General features: G+C 41.3%; 1 protein-coding gene and 1 long non-coding RNA gene across 5 annotated transcripts; both read left to right on the forward strand.

Annotated features, from left to right (window-relative positions):
• The first annotated feature begins 1,867 nt into the window (after positions 1 to 1,867).
• LOC132113016 (uncharacterized) lies at positions 1,868 to 18,041 on the forward strand. 3 transcript variants are annotated; one of them, XR_009425068.1, is made up of 4 exons: positions 16,730 to 17,062; positions 17,421 to 17,481; positions 17,696 to 17,863; positions 17,947 to 18,041. It is a non-coding gene; the product is annotated as an uncharacterized LOC132113016 (long non-coding RNA). The 3 variants fall into 3 exon arrangements; XR_009425067.1 differs by lacking the exons at positions 16,730 to 17,062; positions 17,421 to 17,481 and adding an exon at positions 1,868 to 2,070 and having other exon boundaries at positions 17,791 to 17,863; XR_009425069.1 differs by lacking the exons at positions 16,730 to 17,062; positions 17,421 to 17,481 and adding an exon at positions 11,952 to 12,002 and having other exon boundaries at positions 17,726 to 17,863.
• Positions 18,042 to 19,966: 1,925 nt separating this feature from the next.
• Positions 19,967 to 22,072, forward strand: mrpl35 (mitochondrial ribosomal protein L35). Of its 2 annotated transcripts, none has more exons than XM_059520801.1 (4): positions 19,967 to 20,061; positions 20,417 to 20,564; positions 21,526 to 21,670; positions 21,819 to 22,072. In XM_059520801.1, the coding sequence occupies exons 1-4, from the start codon at positions 20,031 to 20,033 to the stop codon at positions 22,005 to 22,007; spliced, it is 513 nt and encodes a 170-aa protein (XP_059376784.1). In that variant the 5' UTR covers positions 19,967 to 20,030; the 3' UTR covers positions 22,008 to 22,072. The 2 variants fall into 2 exon arrangements, with proteins under 2 accessions (XP_059376784.1, XP_059376785.1); XM_059520802.1 differs by having other exon boundaries at positions 20,026 to 20,090.
• Positions 22,073 to 22,082: the final 10 nt, after the last annotated feature.

Here is a 22,082-nt window from a genome sequence, read left to right on the forward strand (position 1 = left end):
TTTAAGTATCCATCTACTCTAGGACAGTCAATCCAGACCTCTTCCACTGGAGGTCGCTCTGTTAACTCCTGCAAACCAAGGCCCCAGGGTTCCTGAAATCATCCAGTTTCTGGACTGGCACATGGAGCCTGATCACTGTTTGGGTGTCCTGAATTAGTTTGCCCTATGGCAAATTGTGACCGTTGAAGACAATAATAATGTGCTCACCATAGGACCACCATCATATATTAAACTTGCCTGATCATTAATAGAATAATATTGATTACTATATTATCGAAACAGTATTTTAACAATAATGGATTGGCCATATTCAATTTCATTGTAAGTGCCTGGCTGAAACCCATATTTTTGCTAAAAGGTGAAATAATTGAACATTTTGAAATCATTTTTGTAGTCATCAAATATTATGCCACAACTGCTCTCACAGGACTTAATTTACGCTGAATCTGCACTATTCCTTTGACAGCCCTGTGTGTTTGTCGGGGATGCTGGAGTCTCTCTACAGGGCATATCTCACACATCTGACATGTGACTTCCACTGGCTGATATTGCCTGTAACTTGTGGCTGTTTTGCAGTTGTACTTGTGAAAATCACTCGTGCTTGCTGTTCTGCCTGGAGAGAAACACCGGTCCTTGTCTGCTCAAATCCTGCTCTCCTAGTTCCCCTGATGCCATTAATCGGATTATCATAGATGTATGTCTGAGAGAAGAGATAGGAAAAAACTTCTCATTCCAGCAATACCAGACTGACTCTCTGAGAAGAAACAGTATAAAATATCAATGATTTAAAATCTGGTATCATTATTATTATTGAAACATGGGTAGGTCATGCCACTTTATGGATGTTTGAATTGGAAGTGGAGGAGTGGAGTGAAGTGGAACTGCTGTGTATTATTTGTAAATAATATAAAATATATTTATTTAGTGTGTGTGTGTGTTTTACATACCACTCATTAGCTGAACATCCTACATCACTGTGCTTTTATAAAAGAAAACCTAGGCCTATTATAACCGACCTTCAGTTTGTTGCAGCATCATTAAATGCTACCAAGCAAAAACGAGCATCTCAAGATCACCTCAAGCTGAATGGAATAGTGATAAAGCTTCGGGAGTCTGAATCAACTGAACCAATTGCTTCAAAAATTGATTCACTCTTTTTCAAAACGGAGTAGATGTAAACAGAGTTAAAGCGTGGGATCTGTAGCAGATTATGGATCAGTGGTTATAACAAATTCTATAAAACAAAAGTTTTCTGAAAAAGTGTAGCCTTTTAAATGAAGTATACAAATAATTGACTGCCATTAAATATGAAGAGTCCTTCTGTTATTTTTATATCTGATATATATTTTTTTAAACAGACACATGTTAGTTTATATTTGTATTTAGTTTATAATTCTGACTTTATTCTTGCATTTCCACGATTATATCTCAGTTTAATAGCCTATCATGACTGGCTTTTCCCCCTCAGAATTGACAAACTTGCTGTTGTTGAGTTAAATCGAGTTATAAAGTCCGAGCTAGGACATATAAATTTGTATTTGCAAGAAAAAAAAACATACATGTTATGTAAAATGTTAATAAGTAGGTTTAAAAATAATTTACACAATGCTGTCGTCAAAGATGGGAGCATTGTGTAAAAACGATTTGCATTCCGATTTTGATATTCAAAAGCATATTAGTAGTATTTTTTCCCCGTTTCCCTCGGTGAAGCCGTGACGTCTACTTTAAATTGGTTTACTAGTTGACTATATTTGGATATGGCATGGCATGGACCAATCATTTGATCACATTGTCCCACCATTGGCCACGCCCACTTTAATTTAGTCGCTTTACACCTCGTATTAGTAGTACAGGTCATTCGGGTTTTCAGAGTCAGACTTCGGAAGGATAGGAAGGGGATGGATGTGTTTTTTTAATTGCCCCTAAGGCCATTTGTTTGTTCGGAGGCATTTGACTGCGGATTGTTTTGTAAACGTGGTACAGTGATTGGAGAGTTCACAAAGAACCATTCATTGGTTGAAAGATGAAGAAGCCAACTGTATTGAATCTGACTGCAGCTGCATGCAAACCGTAAGTAAACTATTTCATAATGCTTTGTCTATAAATGACCGTTTTGTATGGACTTCTTTTTTAAACACTTATGCATGGATACAACTGGTCTATAACAGAGCTCATATTTACATTTAGGTAGCGGATGATACTATCGGATGACGTCAGACAATCATAACAGTGTCCTTTAAAAACTGATCGGAAAGATTCGGAAAGAGGGTCAGAATGACGGTTGAAAATAATAATGAGGGCTTGATTTGTTAACATTAAAGTGAATCTCAAGAACTATGTAAGTTATCACAATAATCACAGTTTAAAAGATGCGATTCTCGTCAACCAATCAACATCGCGAGAGAGAGGTAGACAATTTGAATATTAAATAAGAAGCTTATGCATTCTAAATTGTCTGTATGACGTAACGCGTCAGGCCGATTCACAGCAATGTAACTATTTAGGTATGGAAAAATAACGTGATTCAAATATGTTAACGTCCCGCCCCGCATCTGGACCTGTATGTCATTTTATACAGTTTTATACAGTTGACAAACGTGATACAGAACATCTATGTAGTCCATAAATGCAGTTATGTTTACCAAAAAATTATAATTATTATTTTTATTATGCAAAAATAGCGTTTATCACACGAGTGCAAAAGTGTTTTTACGAGTGATTTCATACAGAAGTTAAGTGAAAATAACAATACAGTGTTTTTCTCAGTTTGCCGACACAAATGTTACCTATTAAAACCACATCACATGTGTTGTGTGTCTCCAAGCACACAAAAACACAACATTTCTTAATAAGTCTGTGTATTGAACGAATGAGGTGAACTAATTACCCATTCATAAAGATTTACTTAATTCCTGAATTATCCATTTGAACAAATGTAATAAATAAATAATAATTGACTTATTCATATTAAGACATTTTACTGCCACCTACTGGCTGTTTTAGTTTCTTTTATAGCGTATGATTTCATTAAAAACGTGTTTACATAATATAAAATAACTATATTAATAAAAAACTAATAAAAGGGATTGTTCTCTCAAAAACTAAAGAAAGAAAAAAATTATTCAAATTTTTTGTAATATCGATTTCAAGATTTTCGCATGTAACACAATAATGGCTTTAAATTATCTATTGTGGGTAATTAAATGTGCGATTAATATGTGATTAATTAGATTATTTAATTGCCAAACTATGTAATTAATTAGATAATTTTTTAAAAATAATTGACAGCCCTAGTAGAAATACTGCGAACTCGATAGTCTTCAGTGACCTATTGATAATAAAATGTATAATAATACAAAAGCAGGACGTCCTATCAGAAGCCAGTGTCTCAGAGAATTGGTAGTTTTTGCATTACAGCTTCAATCATCACAGAGCTTGATGAAGCATCTCAGTGGGTGATGGATGGGCGTCTGTGTTCAGTTTCCCGTGGGATCACTGTCTTGGATGGTGATGTTGAGTGGTGTCCCTCCACACCATATCTATGGGAAGGAACCAAGGTGTCCGGTGGGGTGATGATCTCACTCACCCTTGCTCAGCTGAGTCACTCTTACCATAGCGAATACCTGCTTTATATCTCTCACTGACAGTGAAGATCAATAGTGAATGCCTCGCTCGGTGGGTGACGGTTGGGGTCCAGTTCAGCTTCTCGTGGGAGACTTACATGTGTTTGGGAGGTGTTTTGCTAAACCTGGTGGAGCTAGAAGGAGGCCAACACCTCCTGTGTGGTGGTGCATGAGAAATAACAACAACATCAATAATAATATATTTGCAAATAAGCTGTGATGCAGTGACTACCAATGGGAGAAAAGAAAGTGGTCGACCACCTGATACAGCTGGATATGGATGAAGACAAATAATAAGAACCAATAAAGAATAAGAATAATAGTTAAATAAGAATAATTTTAAATTATTAATATTAATCTGTTCAAACTTTAGTGTTTTTATATATATATATATATATATATATATATATAGAGAGAGAGAGAGAGAGAGAGTGTAGCTTCTCATATACTAAATGTTCACCAGCAATAACAATCTCTTTTGCTAAAAGCATCACAACAAGAAGGTTTAGTTGAACCCAAAGTGTATTTATTGACAGCTGGATCTATGCAGATATTGGAAATGGTACAATGGAAGGCACAACGGGTGAATAAATCAGGTAAAAAACACAACAGCAGGTGTGGGCAATGGTGGGATGAACAAGAAAGTAATTAAGCTGATAAACTGATGCAGGTAAACTCAATTGAGAGTGAAGTGTCCACATAAACAGTCCAGCTCAGATGTGAGTATACCGGAGATAACTGGAGACTTGAGGTGAGTACAGGAGATCATTCGAGACTTAAAGGTGAGTACAGGAGATCATTCAAGACTTAAAGGTGAGTACAGGAGATCGCTGGAGACTTGAGGTGAGTACAGGAGATTGCTGGAGACTTGAGGTGAGTACAGAAGGTCATTGGAGACTTGAGGTGAGTACAGGAGATCGCTGGAGACTTGAGGAGTACAGTTGAGATGAGTACAGCAGATCCCTGGAGACTTGAGGAGTACAGTTGAGGTGAGTACAGGAGATCCCTGGAGACTTGAGGTGACTACAGGAGATAACTGGAGACTTGAAGGTGAGTACAAGAGATCGCTGGAGACTTGAGGTGAGTACAGGAGATCGCTGGAGACTTGAGGTGAGTACAAGAGATCGCTGGAGACTTGAAGTGAGTACAAGAGATCGCTGGAGACTTGAGGTGAGTACAGGAGATCGCTGGAGACTTGAGGTGAGTACAGGAGATCCCTGGAGACTTGAGGAGTACAGTTGAGGTGAGTACAGGAGATCCCTGGAGACTTGAGGTGAGTACAGGAGATCACTGGAGACTTGAGGTGAGTACAGGAGATCCCTGGAGACTTGAGGAGTACAGTTGAGGTGAGTACAGGAGATCCCTGGAGACTTGAGGTGAGTACAGGAGATCACTGGAGACTTGAGGTGAGTACAGGAGATCCCTGGAGACTTGAGGAGTACAGTTGAGGTGAGTACAGGAGATCCCTGGAGACTTGAGGAGCAGTGTTGGGCAAGCTACTTGGAAAATGTAGTGAGCTAAGCTACCAGTTACTCTACAGTAAATGAAGCTTCACTACACTGAAGCTACCCCCTGGGAAATGTAGCAAGCTTAGCTACATCAACAGTAGCTTGCTACATCTAAGCTACTTTTAAAATTCAATTTTTATGTTGAACACGTTTTATTACAAGTCAATGCTATCTCAGTGCTCAAAACTGTCAGCCAAACAGATAGGCATGTGTAATTGTTTAGTTCAATTGTGTATTGTGTTCCTTATCAATTTGGCAACAAAAACAATCAAAATACATGTAATTCACGTAATAATACACACAAGTATGTGTACGCACCTGTTTGCATGGGCATGCTTAATATAGGCCTTTGGAGAACAAAATGCAATGTGAATGTCTTTGGAAACCCAGCCAAATTGATTTATTTTCTGATTTACTGTTTTCTACATTAAATCATCCTAAAGAACATTATGTGAAAATATAATCTTGATTACATTTAAATTATAATTAAATAATATAATCATATCAGTGATTTAAATCAAACTTTAATGGGGTTTTTAAATTCACAAATTCTTAATTTAGCACAAGGGCATGTGCTATTTTCCCCTTTGTTCACAATATATCTGAAATGTGATTTTCTTAACAAGGGAAAACGCTTTTTTTCTACCAACAGATAGAAAAAAAGATAGCTAGAAAGTGCTTAGTTTGTTATTGAAGACTGAATTGCGATGGTTGTATATTTGGGAATCAGTGTCATGTACTTGTCGAGGTACGGCCACGGTCGACTCGCTCCTCTGGATCAACTGTTCTCCGAACCTCACCCACTGCCATCATTTCATCAAGTAATTTTTTGCCTGACTGGCCAAGGAGTGGTACCGTCCGGAGCAGAAGGTGGCGGTAATGCATCATAAAGCTGTTTGGTTGCTATCCACCGTGAACAAGATGAAGTGGCGACGTCGTGTCACTTACTGATCCAGGATCAGTGATCTTAGCAGTTGTATTTCCCGATTTGAGTTTGAGCTTCAGAAATGCTTGCGAAAATGTAGCTTGTGTGGAAGCTACCGCGCTACTTGGTAAAAAAAAAAGAGCTTCGCTACAGAAAAGCTATTTGATTCAGAAAGCAGCGAAGCTACGACCACACTACTGAGGAATGTAGTTAAACTAGTAGCTTCGCTGCTTGTAGCGACGCTACTAGGGATGGGACGGTATGAAAATTTAATATCACGATTATAGTGACTAAAATTATCACGATTATCAATATTATCACGGTTTTGTTGAAACGAGATGAAAGTGTTCAAAAATAGTTGATGCTCACACTGAAAACATATCAGCAAGTTTTATATTTAATAATCAACAAACAACTAATAAAACAAGCAACTCTATGCACTTAATTTAAAGAAAGATTAAATTCTGTGGCATTTCCTTCCTTACAATGAAAAGTGTAGAAGCATAGAAAAGCATAGAAAAGTCACTGACTTTCACCATTCCTTCTCGAAAAAAAACAAAAAAAACATTGTGCGCTGCGCTTGCGTCAGACTGTTGCTGGCTGGACATGATTTAATAGTGAGTTATTAAAACCGCGATAATCAAACACGGTTTTAATGATAATTCATTTTTAAACGATATTACTAACCTTTAGCACATTTTATCACGGTTATCAATAAAACCGGTTATCGTCCCATCCCTAGACGCTACTGTCCAGCACTGTTGAGGAGTACAGTTGAGGTCAGTACAGGAGATCGCTGGCGACTTGAGGTGAGTACTGGAGATCGCTGGCGACTTAAGGTGAGTACAGGAGATCGCTGGCGACTTGAGGTGAGTACTGGAGATCGCTGGCGTCTTAAGGTGAGTACTGGAGATCGCTGGCGACTTGAGGTGAGTACAGGAGATCATTGGAGACTAGAAGGTGAGTACAGGAGATCATTGGAGACTTGAGGTGAGTACAGGAGATCGCTGGCGACTTGAAGGTGAGTACAGAAGATAGCTGGCGACTTGAGGTGAGTACAGGAGATTGCTGGAGACTTGAAGTGAGTACAGGAGATTTCTGGAGACTTGAGGTGAGTACAGGAGATCATTGGAGACTTGAAGGTGAGTACAGGAGATCGCTGGAGGCTTGAGGTGAGTAGAGGAGATCGCTGGCGACTTGAGGTGAGTACAGGAGATCGCTGGAGACTTGAGGTGAGTACACCGAAGATAACTGGAGACTTGAGGTGAGTACAGGAGATAGCTGGCGACTTGAGGTGAGTACAGGAGATTGCTGGAGACTTGAAGTGAGTACAGGAGATTTCTGGAGACTTGAGGTGAGTACAGGAGATCATTGGAGACTTGAAGGTGAGTACAGAAGATCGCTGGAGGCTTGAGGTGAGTAGAGGAGATCGCCGGATACTTGAGGTGAGTACACCTGAGATAACTGGAGACTTGAAGGTGAGTACAGGAGATCGCTGGAGGCTTGAGGTGAGTAGAGGAGATCGCTGGCGACTTGAGGTGAGTACAGGAGATCGCTGGAGACTTGAGGTGAGTACACCGGAGATAACTGGAGACTTGAGGTGAATACAGGAGATCGCTGGAGACTTGAGGTGAGTACACCGGAGATAACTGGAGACTTGAGGTGAATACAGGAGATCGCTGGAGACTTGAGGTGAGTACACCGGAGATAACTGGAGACTTGAGGTGAGTACAGGAGATAGCTGGCGACTTGAGGTGAGTACAGGAGATAGCTGGCGACTTGAGGTGAGTACAGGAGATTGCTGGAGACTTGAAGTGAGTACAGGAGATTTCTGGAGACTTGAGGTGAGTACAGGAGATCATTGGAGACTTGAAGGTGAGTACAGGAGATCGCTGGAGGCTTGAGGTGAGTAGAGGAGATCGCCGGAGACTTGAGGTGAGTACACCTGAGATAACTAGAGACTAGAAGGTGAGTACAGGAGATTGCTGGCAACTTGAGGTGAGTGCAGGAGATCGCTGGCGACTTGAGGTGAGTACAGGAGATCGCTGGCGACTTGATGTGAGTACAGGAGATCGCTGGAGACTTGAGGTGAGTACACCGGAGATAACTGGAGACTTGAGGTGAGTACAGAAGATCACTGGAGACTTGAGGAGTACAGTTGAGGTGAGTACAGGAGATCCCTGGAGACTTGAGGTGAGTAAGGAGATCGCTGGCGACTTGAGGTGAGTACAGGAGATCGCTGGTGACTTGAAGTGAGTACAGGAGATCGCTGGCAACTTGAGGTGAGTACTGGAGATCGCTGGCGACTTGAGGTGAGGACTGGAGATCGGTGGCGACTTGAGGTGAGTACAGGAGATCATTGGAGACTAGAAGGTGAGTACAGGAGATCGCTGGCGACTTGAGGTGAGTTCAGGAGATCATCGGAGACTTGAAGGTGAGTACAGTTGAGGTGAGTACAGCAGATCATTGGAGACTTGAAGGTGAGTACAGGAGATCGCTTGCAACCTGAGGTGAGTAAAGGAGATCGAAAATTTTCGCATGTAACACAATAATGGCTTTAAATTATCTATTGTGGGTAATTTAAATGTGCGATTAATATGTGATTAATTAGATTATTTAATTGCCAAATTATGTAATTAAATAGATTAAAAAAAATTATAATTGACAGCCCTAGTAGAAATACTTCGAACTCGATAGTCTTCAGTGACTTATTGATAATAAGATGTATAATAATACAAAAGCAGGACGTCCTATCAGAAGCCAGTGTCTCAGAGAATTGGTAGTTTTTGCATTACAGCTTCAATCATCACAGAGCTTGATGAAGCACCTCAGTGGGTGATGGATGGGCGTCTGTGTTCAGTTTCCCGTGGGATCACTGTCTTGGATGGTGATGTTGAGTGGTGTCCCTCCACACCATATCTATGGGAAGGAACCAAGGTGTCCGGTGGGGTGATGCTCTCACTCACCCTTGCTCAGCTGAGTCACTCTTACCATAGTGAATACCTGCTTTATATCTCTCACTGACAGTGAAGATCAATAGTGAATGCCTCGCTCGGTGGGTGACGGTTTGGGTACAGTTCAGCTTCTCGTGGGAGACTAACACGTGTTTGGGAGGTGTTTTGCTAAACTTGGTGGAGCTAGAAGGAGGCCAACACCTCCTGTGTGGTGGTGCATGAGAAATAACAACAACATCAATAATAATAATTTTGCAAATAAGCTGTGATGCAGTGACTACCAATGGGAGAAAAGAAAGTGGTCGACCACCTGATACAGCTGGATATGGATGAAAACCAATAAAGAATAAGAATAATAGTTAAATAAGAATAATTTTAAATTATTAATATTAATCTGTTCAAACTTTAGTGTTTTTTTTAAATATATATATTGAGTTTGGCAGTTTAGCGTCTCATATACTAAATGTTCACCATCAATAACAACTAGAGCTGAAACAACGAATCGATTTAATCGATTAAAATCGATTATTAAAATAGTTGTCAACTAATTTAGTCATCGATTCGTTGCTAAATAACTTTTATTTGCCGTAAGCGGCTCATTTCGTGCATATTTCAAATCTGCGGTGACCAAAGTGTGGCAGTAATGAGCCACCGGAGGTTTTACTCAGCCAGTACAGCAGGAGAAGTAGCGAATAGCCAATAGCTGGCCTCGTTTTATGTCACGTGCTTCCCGAACAGCGTCTCTGCAGCATTCAGCGTGATGTGGGAGTACTTTACTTTGAGCCTTCAAAAAAGAAGAGTAACCTGTAAACTCTGTACTACTGAACTGTTTAAGGGGACGTTCACATATCGCGTCTTTTGCGCGCTCAAGTTCGTTATTTCCAACACCGCACCGCATCGAGTTAAAACATTTCAACTTTTCTGAATGCAGCAAGCGCACCGCGGGTCATGTGACAAGAACTAACCAATCAGCTTCATCCTTTCCCGTAACAACGTTAAAAGCTCAGTCAAGATGAAAGGAACAGCTGATCATAGTTGTATATGGATTTCCATTTTGAAATAAATTTAGTAGCAGAGCTACTGCAAGCGATTTTTTTGAGCTGCAAATCCATTTATCCTTTGCTGAAATTTCCGCGTCTTCAAGGAGAGAGCACGTCATGGTTGCTTAGCAAAGACAGACGCCTCAGGGGCGCTTCTGCCCGAGCGCTTGGGAAAGGAGGAGAAAGCGGGTGCGCCTAGCGTTTTCCACGCGTTTTTAGGCGCGATATGTGAACGGCCCCTAAGACTTTCATTTGTGCAGATTCTCCAGTACAATGTTGTTTGCAAATGTTTAGTCGTAAAAGCTGATAACATTGCTTTTTAACAGTTAACATTTAAAGCTTTACAAACATGTTCTGTGATCAGTTTGTCGTTTACCAGTTCAAAATTCAGTCGTGCAGCCTAATTATGACTGAATGAGAGAGATAAATGTTTAAAGATATTTGAAATGCACTTTTTTCTAAGTATTCACTGCTCTTTTTCACACAGCAGGTTTTTTGTGTGTGTCCAATTTTTTTTTCTGGACAACCTTCTGATGGATTTTACTTTAAATTGTGAGTTCCATTCAGGTTTCATGCCATTGGCACTTTTTTCGAAGGATTGTTTACAATTTCACAGCAAAAGCTATAAAGCTGTTTTCCAGTAAATAATAAAATACAATGCACTGCAATTTTATTCTGTTTTATCTTTTTTCTTCGTGAAAATATGTTCTGAAAGATTCCTTAATAAGCTTTGTCCGGGATGTTAAACTACTTTAGGAGCTCTAAGGACTGCCATGGTGAAAACATTATTTGATATCTCCTTGTGAAATTTGCTAGAGTATGGGTCAGTGTTTTGATTGCAGAAGAGTTCGACAAAGGATTACTAACACAATAAAACAACTCCAGGTATATTTTTAATGAGGATATGACAATGCAAAATGGTTAAAATCTCTTAAAAATCTATGCTGAAGGATAAAGACCATTTATTAATAATTTACTTGGGGAAAAATGGGAAAAACTAAAATATAAGCACATAAACCGATTAATCGATTAATCGTAAAAATAATCGACAGATTAATCGATTGTCAAAATAATCGTTAGTTGCAGCCCTAATAACAACCTCTTTTGCTAAAAGCATCACAACAAGAAGGTTTGGTTGAACCCAAAGTGTATTTATTGACAGCTGGATCTATGCAGATATTGGAAATGGTACAATGGAAGGCACAACGGGTGAATAAATCAGGTAAAAAAACACAACAGCAGGTGTGGGCAAAGGTGGGATGAACAAGAAAGTAATTAAGCTGATAAACTGATGCAGGTAAACTCAAATGAGAGTGAAGTGTCCAAATAAACAGTCCAGCTCAGATGTGAGCACACAGGAGATTGCTGGCGACTTGAGGTGAGTAAGGAGATCGCTGGCGACTTGAGGTGAGTACAGGAGATCGCTGGTGACTTGAAGTGAGTACAGGAGATCGCTGGCGACTTGAGGTGAGTACTGGAGATCGCTGGCGACTTAAGGTGAGTACTGGAGATCGCTGGCGACATGAGGTGAGTACAGGAGATCATTGGAGACTAGAAGGTGAGTACAGGAGATCATTGGAGACTTGAGGTGAGTACAGGAGATCGCTGGCGACTTGAAGGTGAGTACTGGAGATCGCTGGCGACTTGAGGTGAGTACAGGAGATCATTGGAGACTAGAAGGTGAGTACAGGAGATCATTGGAGACTTGAGGTGAGTACAGGAGATCGCTGGCGACTTGAAGGTGAGTACAGAAGACAGCTGGCGACTTGAGGTGAGTACAGGAGATTGCTGGAGACTTGAAGTGAGTACAGGAGATTTCTGGAGACTTGAGGTGAGTACAGGAGATCATTGGAGACTTGAAGGTGAGTACAGGAGATCGCTGGAGGCTTGAGGTGAGTAGAGGAGATCGCTGGCGACTTGAGGTGAGTACAGGAGATCACTGGAGACTTGAGGTGAGTACACCGGAGATAAATGGAGACTTGAGGTGAATACAGGAGATCGCTGGAGACTTGAGGTGAGTACACCGGAGATAGCTGGCGACTTGAGGTGAGTACAGGAGATTGCTGGCGACTTGAGGTGAGTACAGGAGATCGCTGGAGGCTTGAGGTGAGTAGAGGAGATCGCCGGAGACTTGAGGTGAGTACACCTGAGATAACTGGAGACTTGAAGGTGAGTACAGGAGATCGCTGGAGGCTTGAGGTGAGTAGAGGAGATCGCTGGCGACTTGAGGTGAGTACAGGAGATCGCTGGAGACTTAAGTGAGTACACCGGAGATAACTGGAGACTTGAGGTGAATACAGGAGATCGCTGGAGACTTGAGGTGAGTACACCGGAGATAACTGGAGACTTGAGGTGAGTACAGGAGATAGCTGGCGACTTGAGGTGAGTACAGGAGATTGCTGGAGACTTGAAGTGAGTACAGGAGATTTCTGGAGACTTGAGGTGAGTACAGGAGATCATTGGAGACTTGAAGGTGAGTACAGGAGATCGCTGGAGGCTTGAGGTGAGTAGAGGAGATCGCCGGAGACTTGAGGTGAGTACACCTGAGATAACTAGAGACTAGAAGGTGAGTACAGGAGATTGCTGGCAACTTGAGGTGAGTACAGGAGATCGCTGGCGACTTGAGGTGAGTACAGGAGATCGCTGGCGACTTGAGGTGAGTACAGGAGATCGCTGGAGACTTGAGGTGAGTACACCGGAGATAACTGGAGACTTGAGGTGAATACAGGAGATCGCTGGAGACTTGAGGTGAGTACACCAGAGATAACTGGAGACTTGAGGTGAGTACAGGAGATCGCTGGAGACTTGAGGTGAGTACAGGAGATCGCTGGAGACTTGAGGAGTACAGTTGAGGTGAGTACAGGAGATCGCTGGCGACTTGAGGTGAGTACTGGAGATCGCTGGCGACTTGAGGTGAGTACAGGAGATCGCTGGCGACTCGAGGAGTACAGTTGAGGTGAGTACAGGAGATCCCTGGAGACTTGAGGAGGACAGATAAGGTGAGTACAAGGAGATCCCTGGAGACTTGAGGTGAGTACAGGAGATCACTGGAGACTTGAGGAGTACAATTGAGGTGAGTACAGGAGATCCCTGGAGACTTGAGGTGAGTACAGGAGATCGCTGGCGACTTGAGGTGAGTACTGGAGATCGCTGGCGAATTGAGGTGAGTACAGGAGATCGCTGGCGACTTGAGGTGAGTAAAGGAGATCATTGGAGACTTGAAGGTGAGTACAGGAGATCGCTGGCAACTTGAGGTGAGTACAGGAGATCGCTGGTGACTTGAGGCGAGTACAGGAGATCATCTGAGACTTGAAGGTGAGTACAGTTGAAGTGAGTACAGGAGATCATTGGAGACTTGAAGGTGAGTACAGGAGATCGCTGGCAACTTGAGGTGAGTACAGGAAATCGAAGATTTTCACATGTAACACAATAATGGCTTTAAATTATCTATTGTGGGTAATTAAATGTGCGATTAATATGTGATTAATTAGATTATTTAATTGCCAAACTATGTAATTAATTAGATTTAAAAAATTAATAATTGACAGCCCTAGTAGAAATACTTCGAACTCGATAGTCTTCAGTGACTTATTGATAATAAAATGTATAATAATACAAAAGCAGGACGTCCTATCAGAAGCCAGTGTCTCAGAGAATTGGTAGTTTTTGCATTACAGCTTCAATCATCACAGAGCTTAATGAAGCACCTCAGTGGGTGATGGATGGGCGTCTGTGTTCAGTTTCCCGTGGGATCACTGTCTTGGATGGTGATGTTGAGTGGTGTCCCTCCACACCATATCTATGGGAAGGAACCAAGATGTCCGGTGGGGTGATGATCTCACTCACCCTTGCTCAGCTGAGTCACTCTTACCATAGCGAATACCTGCTTTATATCTCTCACTGACAGTGAAGATCAATAGTGAATGCCTCGCTCAGTGGGTGACGGTTGGGGTCCAGTTCAGCTTCTCGTGGGAGACTTACATGTGTTTGGGAGGTGTTTTGCTAAACCTGGTGGAGCTAGAAGGAGGCCAACACCTCCTGTGTGGTGGTGCATGAGAAATAACAACAACATCAATAATAATATATTTGCAAATAAGCTGTGATGCAGTGACTACCAATGGGAGAAAAGAAAGTGGTCGACCACCTGATACAGCTGGATATGGATGAAGACAAATAATAAGAACCAATAAAGAATAAGAATAATAGTTAAATAAGAATAATTTTAAATTATTAATATTAATCTGTTCAAACTTTAGTGTTTTTTTAAATATATATATTGAGTTTGGCAGTTTAGCGTCTCATATACTAAATGTTCACCATCAATAACAACCTCTTTTGCTAAAAGCATCACAACAAGAAGGTTTAGTTGAACCCAAAGTGTATTTATTGACAGCTGGATCTATGCAGATATTGGAAATGGTACAATGGAAGGCACAACGGTGAATAAATCAGGTAAAAAAAATACAACAGCATGTGACGGCAATGGTTGGATGAACAAGAAAGTAATTAAGCTGATAAACTGATGCAGGTAACCTCAATTGAGAGTGAAGTGTGCAAATAAACAGTCCAGCTCAGTTGTGAGCACACAGGAGATTGCTGGCGACTTGAGGTGAGTACAGGAGATCACTTGAGACTTGAGGAGTACAGTTGAGGTGAGTACAGGAGATCCCTGGAGACTTGAGGAGTACAGTTGAGGTGAGTACAGGAGATCCCTGGAGACTTGAGGTGAGTACAGGAGATCATTGGAGACTTGAGGTGAGTACAGGAGATCGCTGGCGACTTGAGGTGAGTACAGGAGATCACTGGCGACTTGAGGTGAGTACAGTTGAGGTGAGTACAAGAGATCGCTGGAGATTTGAAGGTGAGTACCGTTGAGGTGAGTACAGAAGATCGCTGGAGACTTGAGGTGTGTACAGGAGATTGTTGGAGACTTGATGGTGAAGACAGGAGATCGTTGGTGACTTGAGGTGAGTACAGGAGATCGCTGGAGATTTGAAGGTGAGTACAGGAGATTGCTGGCGACTTGAGGTGATTACAGGAGATCGCTGGCGACTTGAGGTGAGTACAGGAGATCGCTGGCGACTTGAAGGTAAGTACACCGGAGATAACTGGAGACTTGAGGTGAATACAGGAGATCGCTGGAGACTTGAGGTGAGTACACCAGAGATAACTGGAGACTTGAGGTGAGTACAGGAGATCGCTGGAGACTTGAGGTGAGTACAGGAGATCGCTGGAGACTTGAGGAGTACAGTTGAGGTGAGTACAGGAGATCGCTGGCGACTTGAGGTGAGTACTGGAGATCGCTGGCGACTTGAGGTGAGTACAGGAGATCGCTGGCGACTCGAGGAGTACAGTTGAGGTGAGTACAGGAGATCCCTGGAGACTTGAGGAGGACAGATAAGGTGAGTACAAGGAGATCCCTGGAGACTTGAGGTGAGTACAGGAGATCACTGGAGACTTGAGGAGTACAATTGAGGTGAGTACAGGAGATCCCTGGAGACTTGAGGTGAGTACAGGAGATCGCTGGCGACTTGAGGTGAGTACTGGAGATCGCTGGCGAATTGAGGTGAGTACAGGAGATCGCTGGCGACTTGAGGTGAGTAAAGGAGATCATTGGAGACTTGAAGGTGAGTACAGGAGATCGCTGGCAACTTGAGGTGAGTACAGGAGATCGCTGGTGACTTGAGGCGAGTACAGGAGATCATCTGAGACTTGAAGGTGAGTACAGTTGAAGTGAGTACAGGAGATCATTGGAGACTTGAAGGTGAGTACAGGAGATCGCTGGCAACTTGAGGTGAGTACAGGAAATCGAAGATTTTCACATGTAACACAATAATGGCTTTAAATTATCTATTGTGGGTAATTAAATGTGCGATTAATATGTGATTAATTAGATTATTTAATTGCCAAACTATGTAATTAATTAGATTTAAAAAATTAATAATTGACAGCCCTAGTAGAAATACTTCGAACTCGATAGTCTTCAGTGACTTATTGATAATAAAATGTATAATAATACAAAAGCAGGACGTCCTATCAGAAGCCAGTGTCTCAGAGAATTGGTAGTTTTTGCATTACAGCTTCAATCATCACAGAGCTTAATGAAGCACCTCAGTGGGTGATGGATGGGCGTCTGTGTTCAGTTTCCCGTGGGATCACTGTCTTGGATGGTGATGTTGAGTGGTGTCCCTCCACACCATATCTATGGGAAGGAACCAAGATGTCCGGTGGGGTGATGATCTCACTCACCCTTGCTCAGCTGAGTCACTCTTACCATAGCGAATACCTGCTTTATATCTCTCACTGACAGTGAAGATCAATAGTGAATGCCTCGCTCAGTGGGTGACGGTTGGGGTCCAGTTCAGCTTCTCGTGGGAGACTTACATGTGTTTGGGAGGTGTTTTGCTAAACCTGGTGGAGCTAGAAGGAGGCCAACACCTCCTGTGTGGTGGTGCATGAGAAATAACAACAACATCAATAATAATATATTTGCAAATAAGCTGTGATGCAGTGACTACCAATGGGAGAAAAGAAAGTGGTCGACCACCTGATACAGCTGGATATGGATGAAGACAAATAATAAGAACCAATAAAGAATAAGAATAATAGTTAAATAAGAATAATTTTAAATTATTAATATTAATCTGTTCAAACTTTAGTGTTTTTTTAAATATATATATTGAGTTTGGCAGTTTAGCGTCTCATATACTAAATGTTCACCATCAATAACAACCTCTTTTGCTAAAAGCATCACAACAAGAAGGTTTAGTTGAACCCAAAGTGTATTTATAGACAGCTGGATCTATGCAGATATTGGAAATGGTACAATGGAAGGCACAACGGTGAATAAATCAGGTAAAAAAAACACAACAGCAGGTGTGGGCAATGGTTGGATGAACAAGAAAGTAATTAAGCTGATAAACTGATGCAGGTAACCTCAATTGAGAGTGAAGTGTGCAAATAAACAGTCCAGCTCAGTTGTGAGCACACAGGAGATTGCTGGCGACTTGAGGTGAGTACAGGAGATCACTTGAGACTTGAGGAGTACAGTTGAGGTGAGTACAGGAGATCCCTGGAGACTTGAGGAGTACAGTTGAGGTGAGTACAGGAGATCCCTGGAGACTTGAGGTGAGTACAGGAGATCATTGGAGACTTGAGGTGAGTACAGGAGATCGCTGGCGACTTGAGGTGAGTACAGGAGATCGCTGGCGACTTGAGGTGAGTACAGTTGAGGTGAGTACAAGAGATCGCTGGAGATTTGAAGGTGAGTACCGTTGAGGTGAGTACAGAAGATCGCTGGAGACTTGAGGTGTGTACAGGAGATTGTTGGAGACTTGATGGTGAAGACAGGAGATCGTTGGTGACTTGAGGTGAGTACAGGAGATCGCTGGAGATTTGAAGGTGAGTACAGGAGATTGCTGGCGACTTGAGGTGATTACAGGAGATCGCTGGCGACTTGAGGTGAGTACAGGAGATCGCTGGCGACTTGAAGGTAAGTACAGGAGATCGCTGGAGATTTGAAGGTGAGTACAGGAGATCTTTGGAGACTTGAAGGTGAGTACAGTTGAGGTGAGTACAGAAAGATCACTGGAGACTTAAGGTGAGTACAGGAGATTGTTGGAGACTTGAGGTTAGCACAGTTGAGGTGAGTACAGGAGATAGCTGGAGACTTGAGGTGAATGGTAAATGGTAGTGTGTGTGTGTATATATAAGTACAGTAATTTTGGAATGTCTTTGAAGGACATTGGTGAAGAGTTCTGGAGCGCAAACTAAGTGTGTTTAAGAGGACAAGGATCTCTTTGAGAAAGGACTGGTATGATTTCTGAACACAAAGGAAAAAGTGCTCTCTCCCTCATAAAGAGAATTAAACTGAATTTAGTTTTTTATGTTTTGTAGGCGCAGTTTGGCTGCAGGTAGAAAAAGATTGCCAAACTATTCTGCACTAGGACAGTTCTACAGGCAACGAACTATGCTAGTGAGTGCTTAAAAAAATGAGGTATGAATTTAGCCCATTTCCACATTACTATATGAATATCCATATGCTTTTGGTTAGGATATGTGGTCCTTTAAAATAAAATAAATATATATAAATATAGAAATCCAAGGGGGTATTTTTTTAAGAAGTGATTGTAATTGTGAAGTCTGTATCCAGATCAGATGGTCACTGCAGTGACCTGGATTCAGTCCAGATGCTGGATCAGCACCTAGAGATGACTGAATGTCAGAGGAGACCATGTCAACTAGATGAGCCCTGAAGACAGGTCTGTAGTAAAGACCTCATCATATATAGGATCATTGGCACAAAACCTCTGCAAAGACCACGATGAAAAACACCATGTTGGTTCGTCTGGCCAGAGGAGAACTGCCCCCCCCCCCCCAAACTTCAAACTGTTATTCAAACTGTTTTTCTCCATTTCTGTTGCCTTGGGCTTGCTTAGTTGGAGTCACTGCTCAGACACTTTGAATATAACTGAACTGAGCTGGTTTCACTGAACTGAGTTCACTTAACTGATTTCTTTAATTAAGACTACAGTATAATGCACATATGCACATTGTACATCCCTGTGTATCTTAATGTTTAAGACTACAGTTTACTTTCATGCACATTATTTTGCGTTCTATATTTAATTCTACAATACACATCTTTTTTTATATTTTATTCTTATATTTTTATTGTTTACTTTTATTTCATTCTTTCATAGCTATATTTATGTATATTTTCATCTGTGTTGTATTCTTTAATAATTGCACTGTACATGGATCGGACCTGACTCATATTTCACTGCTGATTATATATGCTCTATAGACGGTTTAATCGGGCGCACGCGCCTGGACCTAAGTTAACTTCCGGTCTGTGTTGTGTACATCGGTCTGGCTGCAGTGCCTTCTACAAACGCAGTTAAAGTCAAGGTGATGAGTAGACTGAAGTTGGGGTCAGGTGGTTGTGCTGCGGGATGTGTTTCCCATACATTTATTTATTTTTGGAGACTCGCCACAATTTTAAAACTGATCGATTTTAAAAAAGGCTTCTTTGAATAAACATGAGTGACGTTATTTACTGCACGTTTACAATAATAATTCCTTACATTTATATGTTTAAATATCAAAACGAGGCACAGGTGTTTTTATATCGCTGTATTTCTGAAGGAAGACTTGCATGTGCCTGATAAAGCAGCGTGTGAGCGTACGAGCTCTGCTTTGTTTACAGCTGTTACTGCGGAAACCTATTTCTCACGCTTTATGTCTATGCTTTAAAACATCTGCTGGCAAAGAATGAATTTACATTTTCATTAAGTCCGCCTGATCCACGCAGCAAACATATTTTGTTTGTTATCAAAAAATATCTACTCTAGAGGGACTTGGCTGTTGTTATTGATTCTATTTGGAAGTCTAACGGAAGTTAAGTTAGGTCCGCAAAAGCGCGCATGCGCAGTAACATTTGTTTATGTTGTTGCCGTTGAAACTGTCTATATATAATTGTGTATGTGACGAATAAAAAATCTTGAATCTTGACGTTTATTTGACTTGGGTTACAACTATGGACTGTATAAAACAGGTTACAACATACATTTCTGAAGGATCATGTGACACTGGAGTAATGGCTTGATAAAAATATCAAATTTAAAAAAAAAAAAAAAATTTGACACCACAGGAATAAATTATATTTTGAAGTAGAATAAAATAGAAAACTAAACGATAAATGTTCTCAATGGCGCTTTCCCGCCAAAATTATTGATATTATTATTTTGTTTGTACAAAGCCAGATCCATTTGCACGATGTATTATTCTTCACGGTTTATCCATAGCTAGTGTTTGGTGTAAGAAAAAGAGCAGACGAATTCAGTTATATTTCTCTTTTTATATTTGATTTCTGGAAATCAATTTAAGTTTTGGTAGGATTTTTTCCACTGCATATTCTCGCAGCACGTTTTGTTTGTCCTAACCCGGCCACTGTAGTTGATGCGTCGGCGGCGTTTAAAATGGCGGCCACCTTGACGAGAGGTTTGTCCGGTATGAAATGTGCATATTTACGATTTATGGTTAGAATACGCAGCTACATATGAATACGAGATTATATAGACGCCTAGAAGTTGGTGTGCGTTGGAATACGTAATCAAAGTTTCCTATGTCCGCTAAAGGACGTCTGTGTACTGGAATCGATGCTCCTCGAGTAGATGCAGTAACTGACCTTTCAGTTCATCTTGTATTATTCTTCATCTCATATATGTGTCTTTCTGTTGCACTGTGATTATATCATTGTGGTAGAATGTAAAAAATTAGACAACACAATATATCCAGACACTATACTGTGTTTTATCAGTATGTGTTGTTTTCATATAACGTTAGCTCCTCGTTTGTTGCTCAGGTTTGCTGAGAGCCCTGTCGGTTTCAGGCAGACACAGTCTCTCTCCTGCGGTCAGACTCACTCAGACAGCTCGTTTCTCAGCTGTAGTGCAGAGACATGTGTCCAGACCCCTGGCTGCACCCCCACATCAGACCGGCCTGCTGAAAAGGTGAGACCTGCTCTAGACACACCCACCTGTCTCTCTCGCACTCTCTCTTTCTCTCTCTGTCTGTGTACTACTCTGCAACAGTGGTGGACAAAATTATTAGAACATCGCTAGTATTGTCAGCAGCTAAAGATGGTTTCAAGTCAGTTATTTCAATCTTTTGCTGTAGTGTGTCAGTAGGAAATAATCAGTTTACATTTCCAAACATTATTTATGCCATGAATTGTAATAGTAATCCAGTGAGATTTTTGTCTGACAGCAGCCAGTGCTCCACACAGAGATCTGCTCTCTTCATCATCATAATCAGTCTGTGTGCAATAACATGAAGAAACAGAACAGAGACAGACTCAATCCAGAAGAACTGTGACAACGTCTCCGAGACGCTTCAAGAAACCCACCTCAGACTAGATTAGACCTGCTCTGACCTACATCAGCCCCTAGTATCAAAGGATATAGCTTATGTGTATAAAATTCATTTACTCCACCTCTGAGGAGCATTAGATGGTCCATGTAGAGACACCTAGATGTCACTTCTGTGCCACCTGTGCAATGTAAATTTAGCAATATTATGTTAATTTATTGTGGTAATTGGAGGTTCAGTATTTGTTACTGCATAGTTTTTTTTAAATGTTAAAATAACTTAATTCAGTGTTAAAAAATAAGGTGGATAAAAGCAGTACCACTACATGCTCTAATGCAGCGATAGATAGCCAACTTAGGTCCTGAAGTGGCTTACTCCAGCCTTGATAAAAACTCACCTGGCTTTTTCTTTCTAGTTACCCGTAGACCGTGATATGCTTGTTAAGGTGTGTTTGATTGTAGGTATTGAGGAGGGACACTGTCCAGGACCGAAGTTTGGCTTCTCTGATCTAAAAGTCCTGTCTGCTTTGCTGGCAGACACTGTATTGCATGTTTTGACTGAAGATTGTCTTGTTTTCTAATGGTGATCTTTGCTGTTCTGCAGAGTAACACCCCTCGTCCCTTCACTGAAGCTCCAGCCGGTCAGGAACTTAACATACTACAGTCTGAGGAAAGGCAAGAGGAAGTCTGTGAAGTCGGTTGTTCAGCGGTTTCTCAGGCTGCACTGTGGCCTGTGGGTGAGGAGAAAGGTAATCTCCTGCTTGCATATTATTCCGAAATATCCTAAAGTTATTTGGCATCGTGTTCGAAATCCAGTCTGGTATTTAAATCCAGCCTACACACCTGAACTGAAACTTGGTCTACATGTGTTAAAGAATACTGTTGTTGTTTTTTTAGGCAGGATATAAGAAAAAGTTGTGGAAAAAGTCAGCAGCCCGCAAGAAGCGCCTCAGAGAACATGTATTCTGTAACAAAACTCAATGTAAATTGCTGGACAAAATGACAACATCCTATTGGAAAAGAAGAAACTGGTACCTCAACGACCCATACCAGAAATACCATGATAGAGTGAATCTGAAAGTGTAAAACCCTCCTAACTTTATTCTGTTCATGAGACATAAAGTGTGTAATAAATTGACTATTTAAAAACATGTTGAGTAT

This window comes from Carassius carassius, chromosome 32 (genome assembly GCF_963082965.1).
Source record: "Carassius carassius chromosome 32, fCarCar2.1, whole genome shotgun sequence".
Lineage (NCBI taxonomy): Eukaryota > Metazoa > Chordata > Actinopteri > Cypriniformes > Cyprinidae > Carassius > Carassius carassius.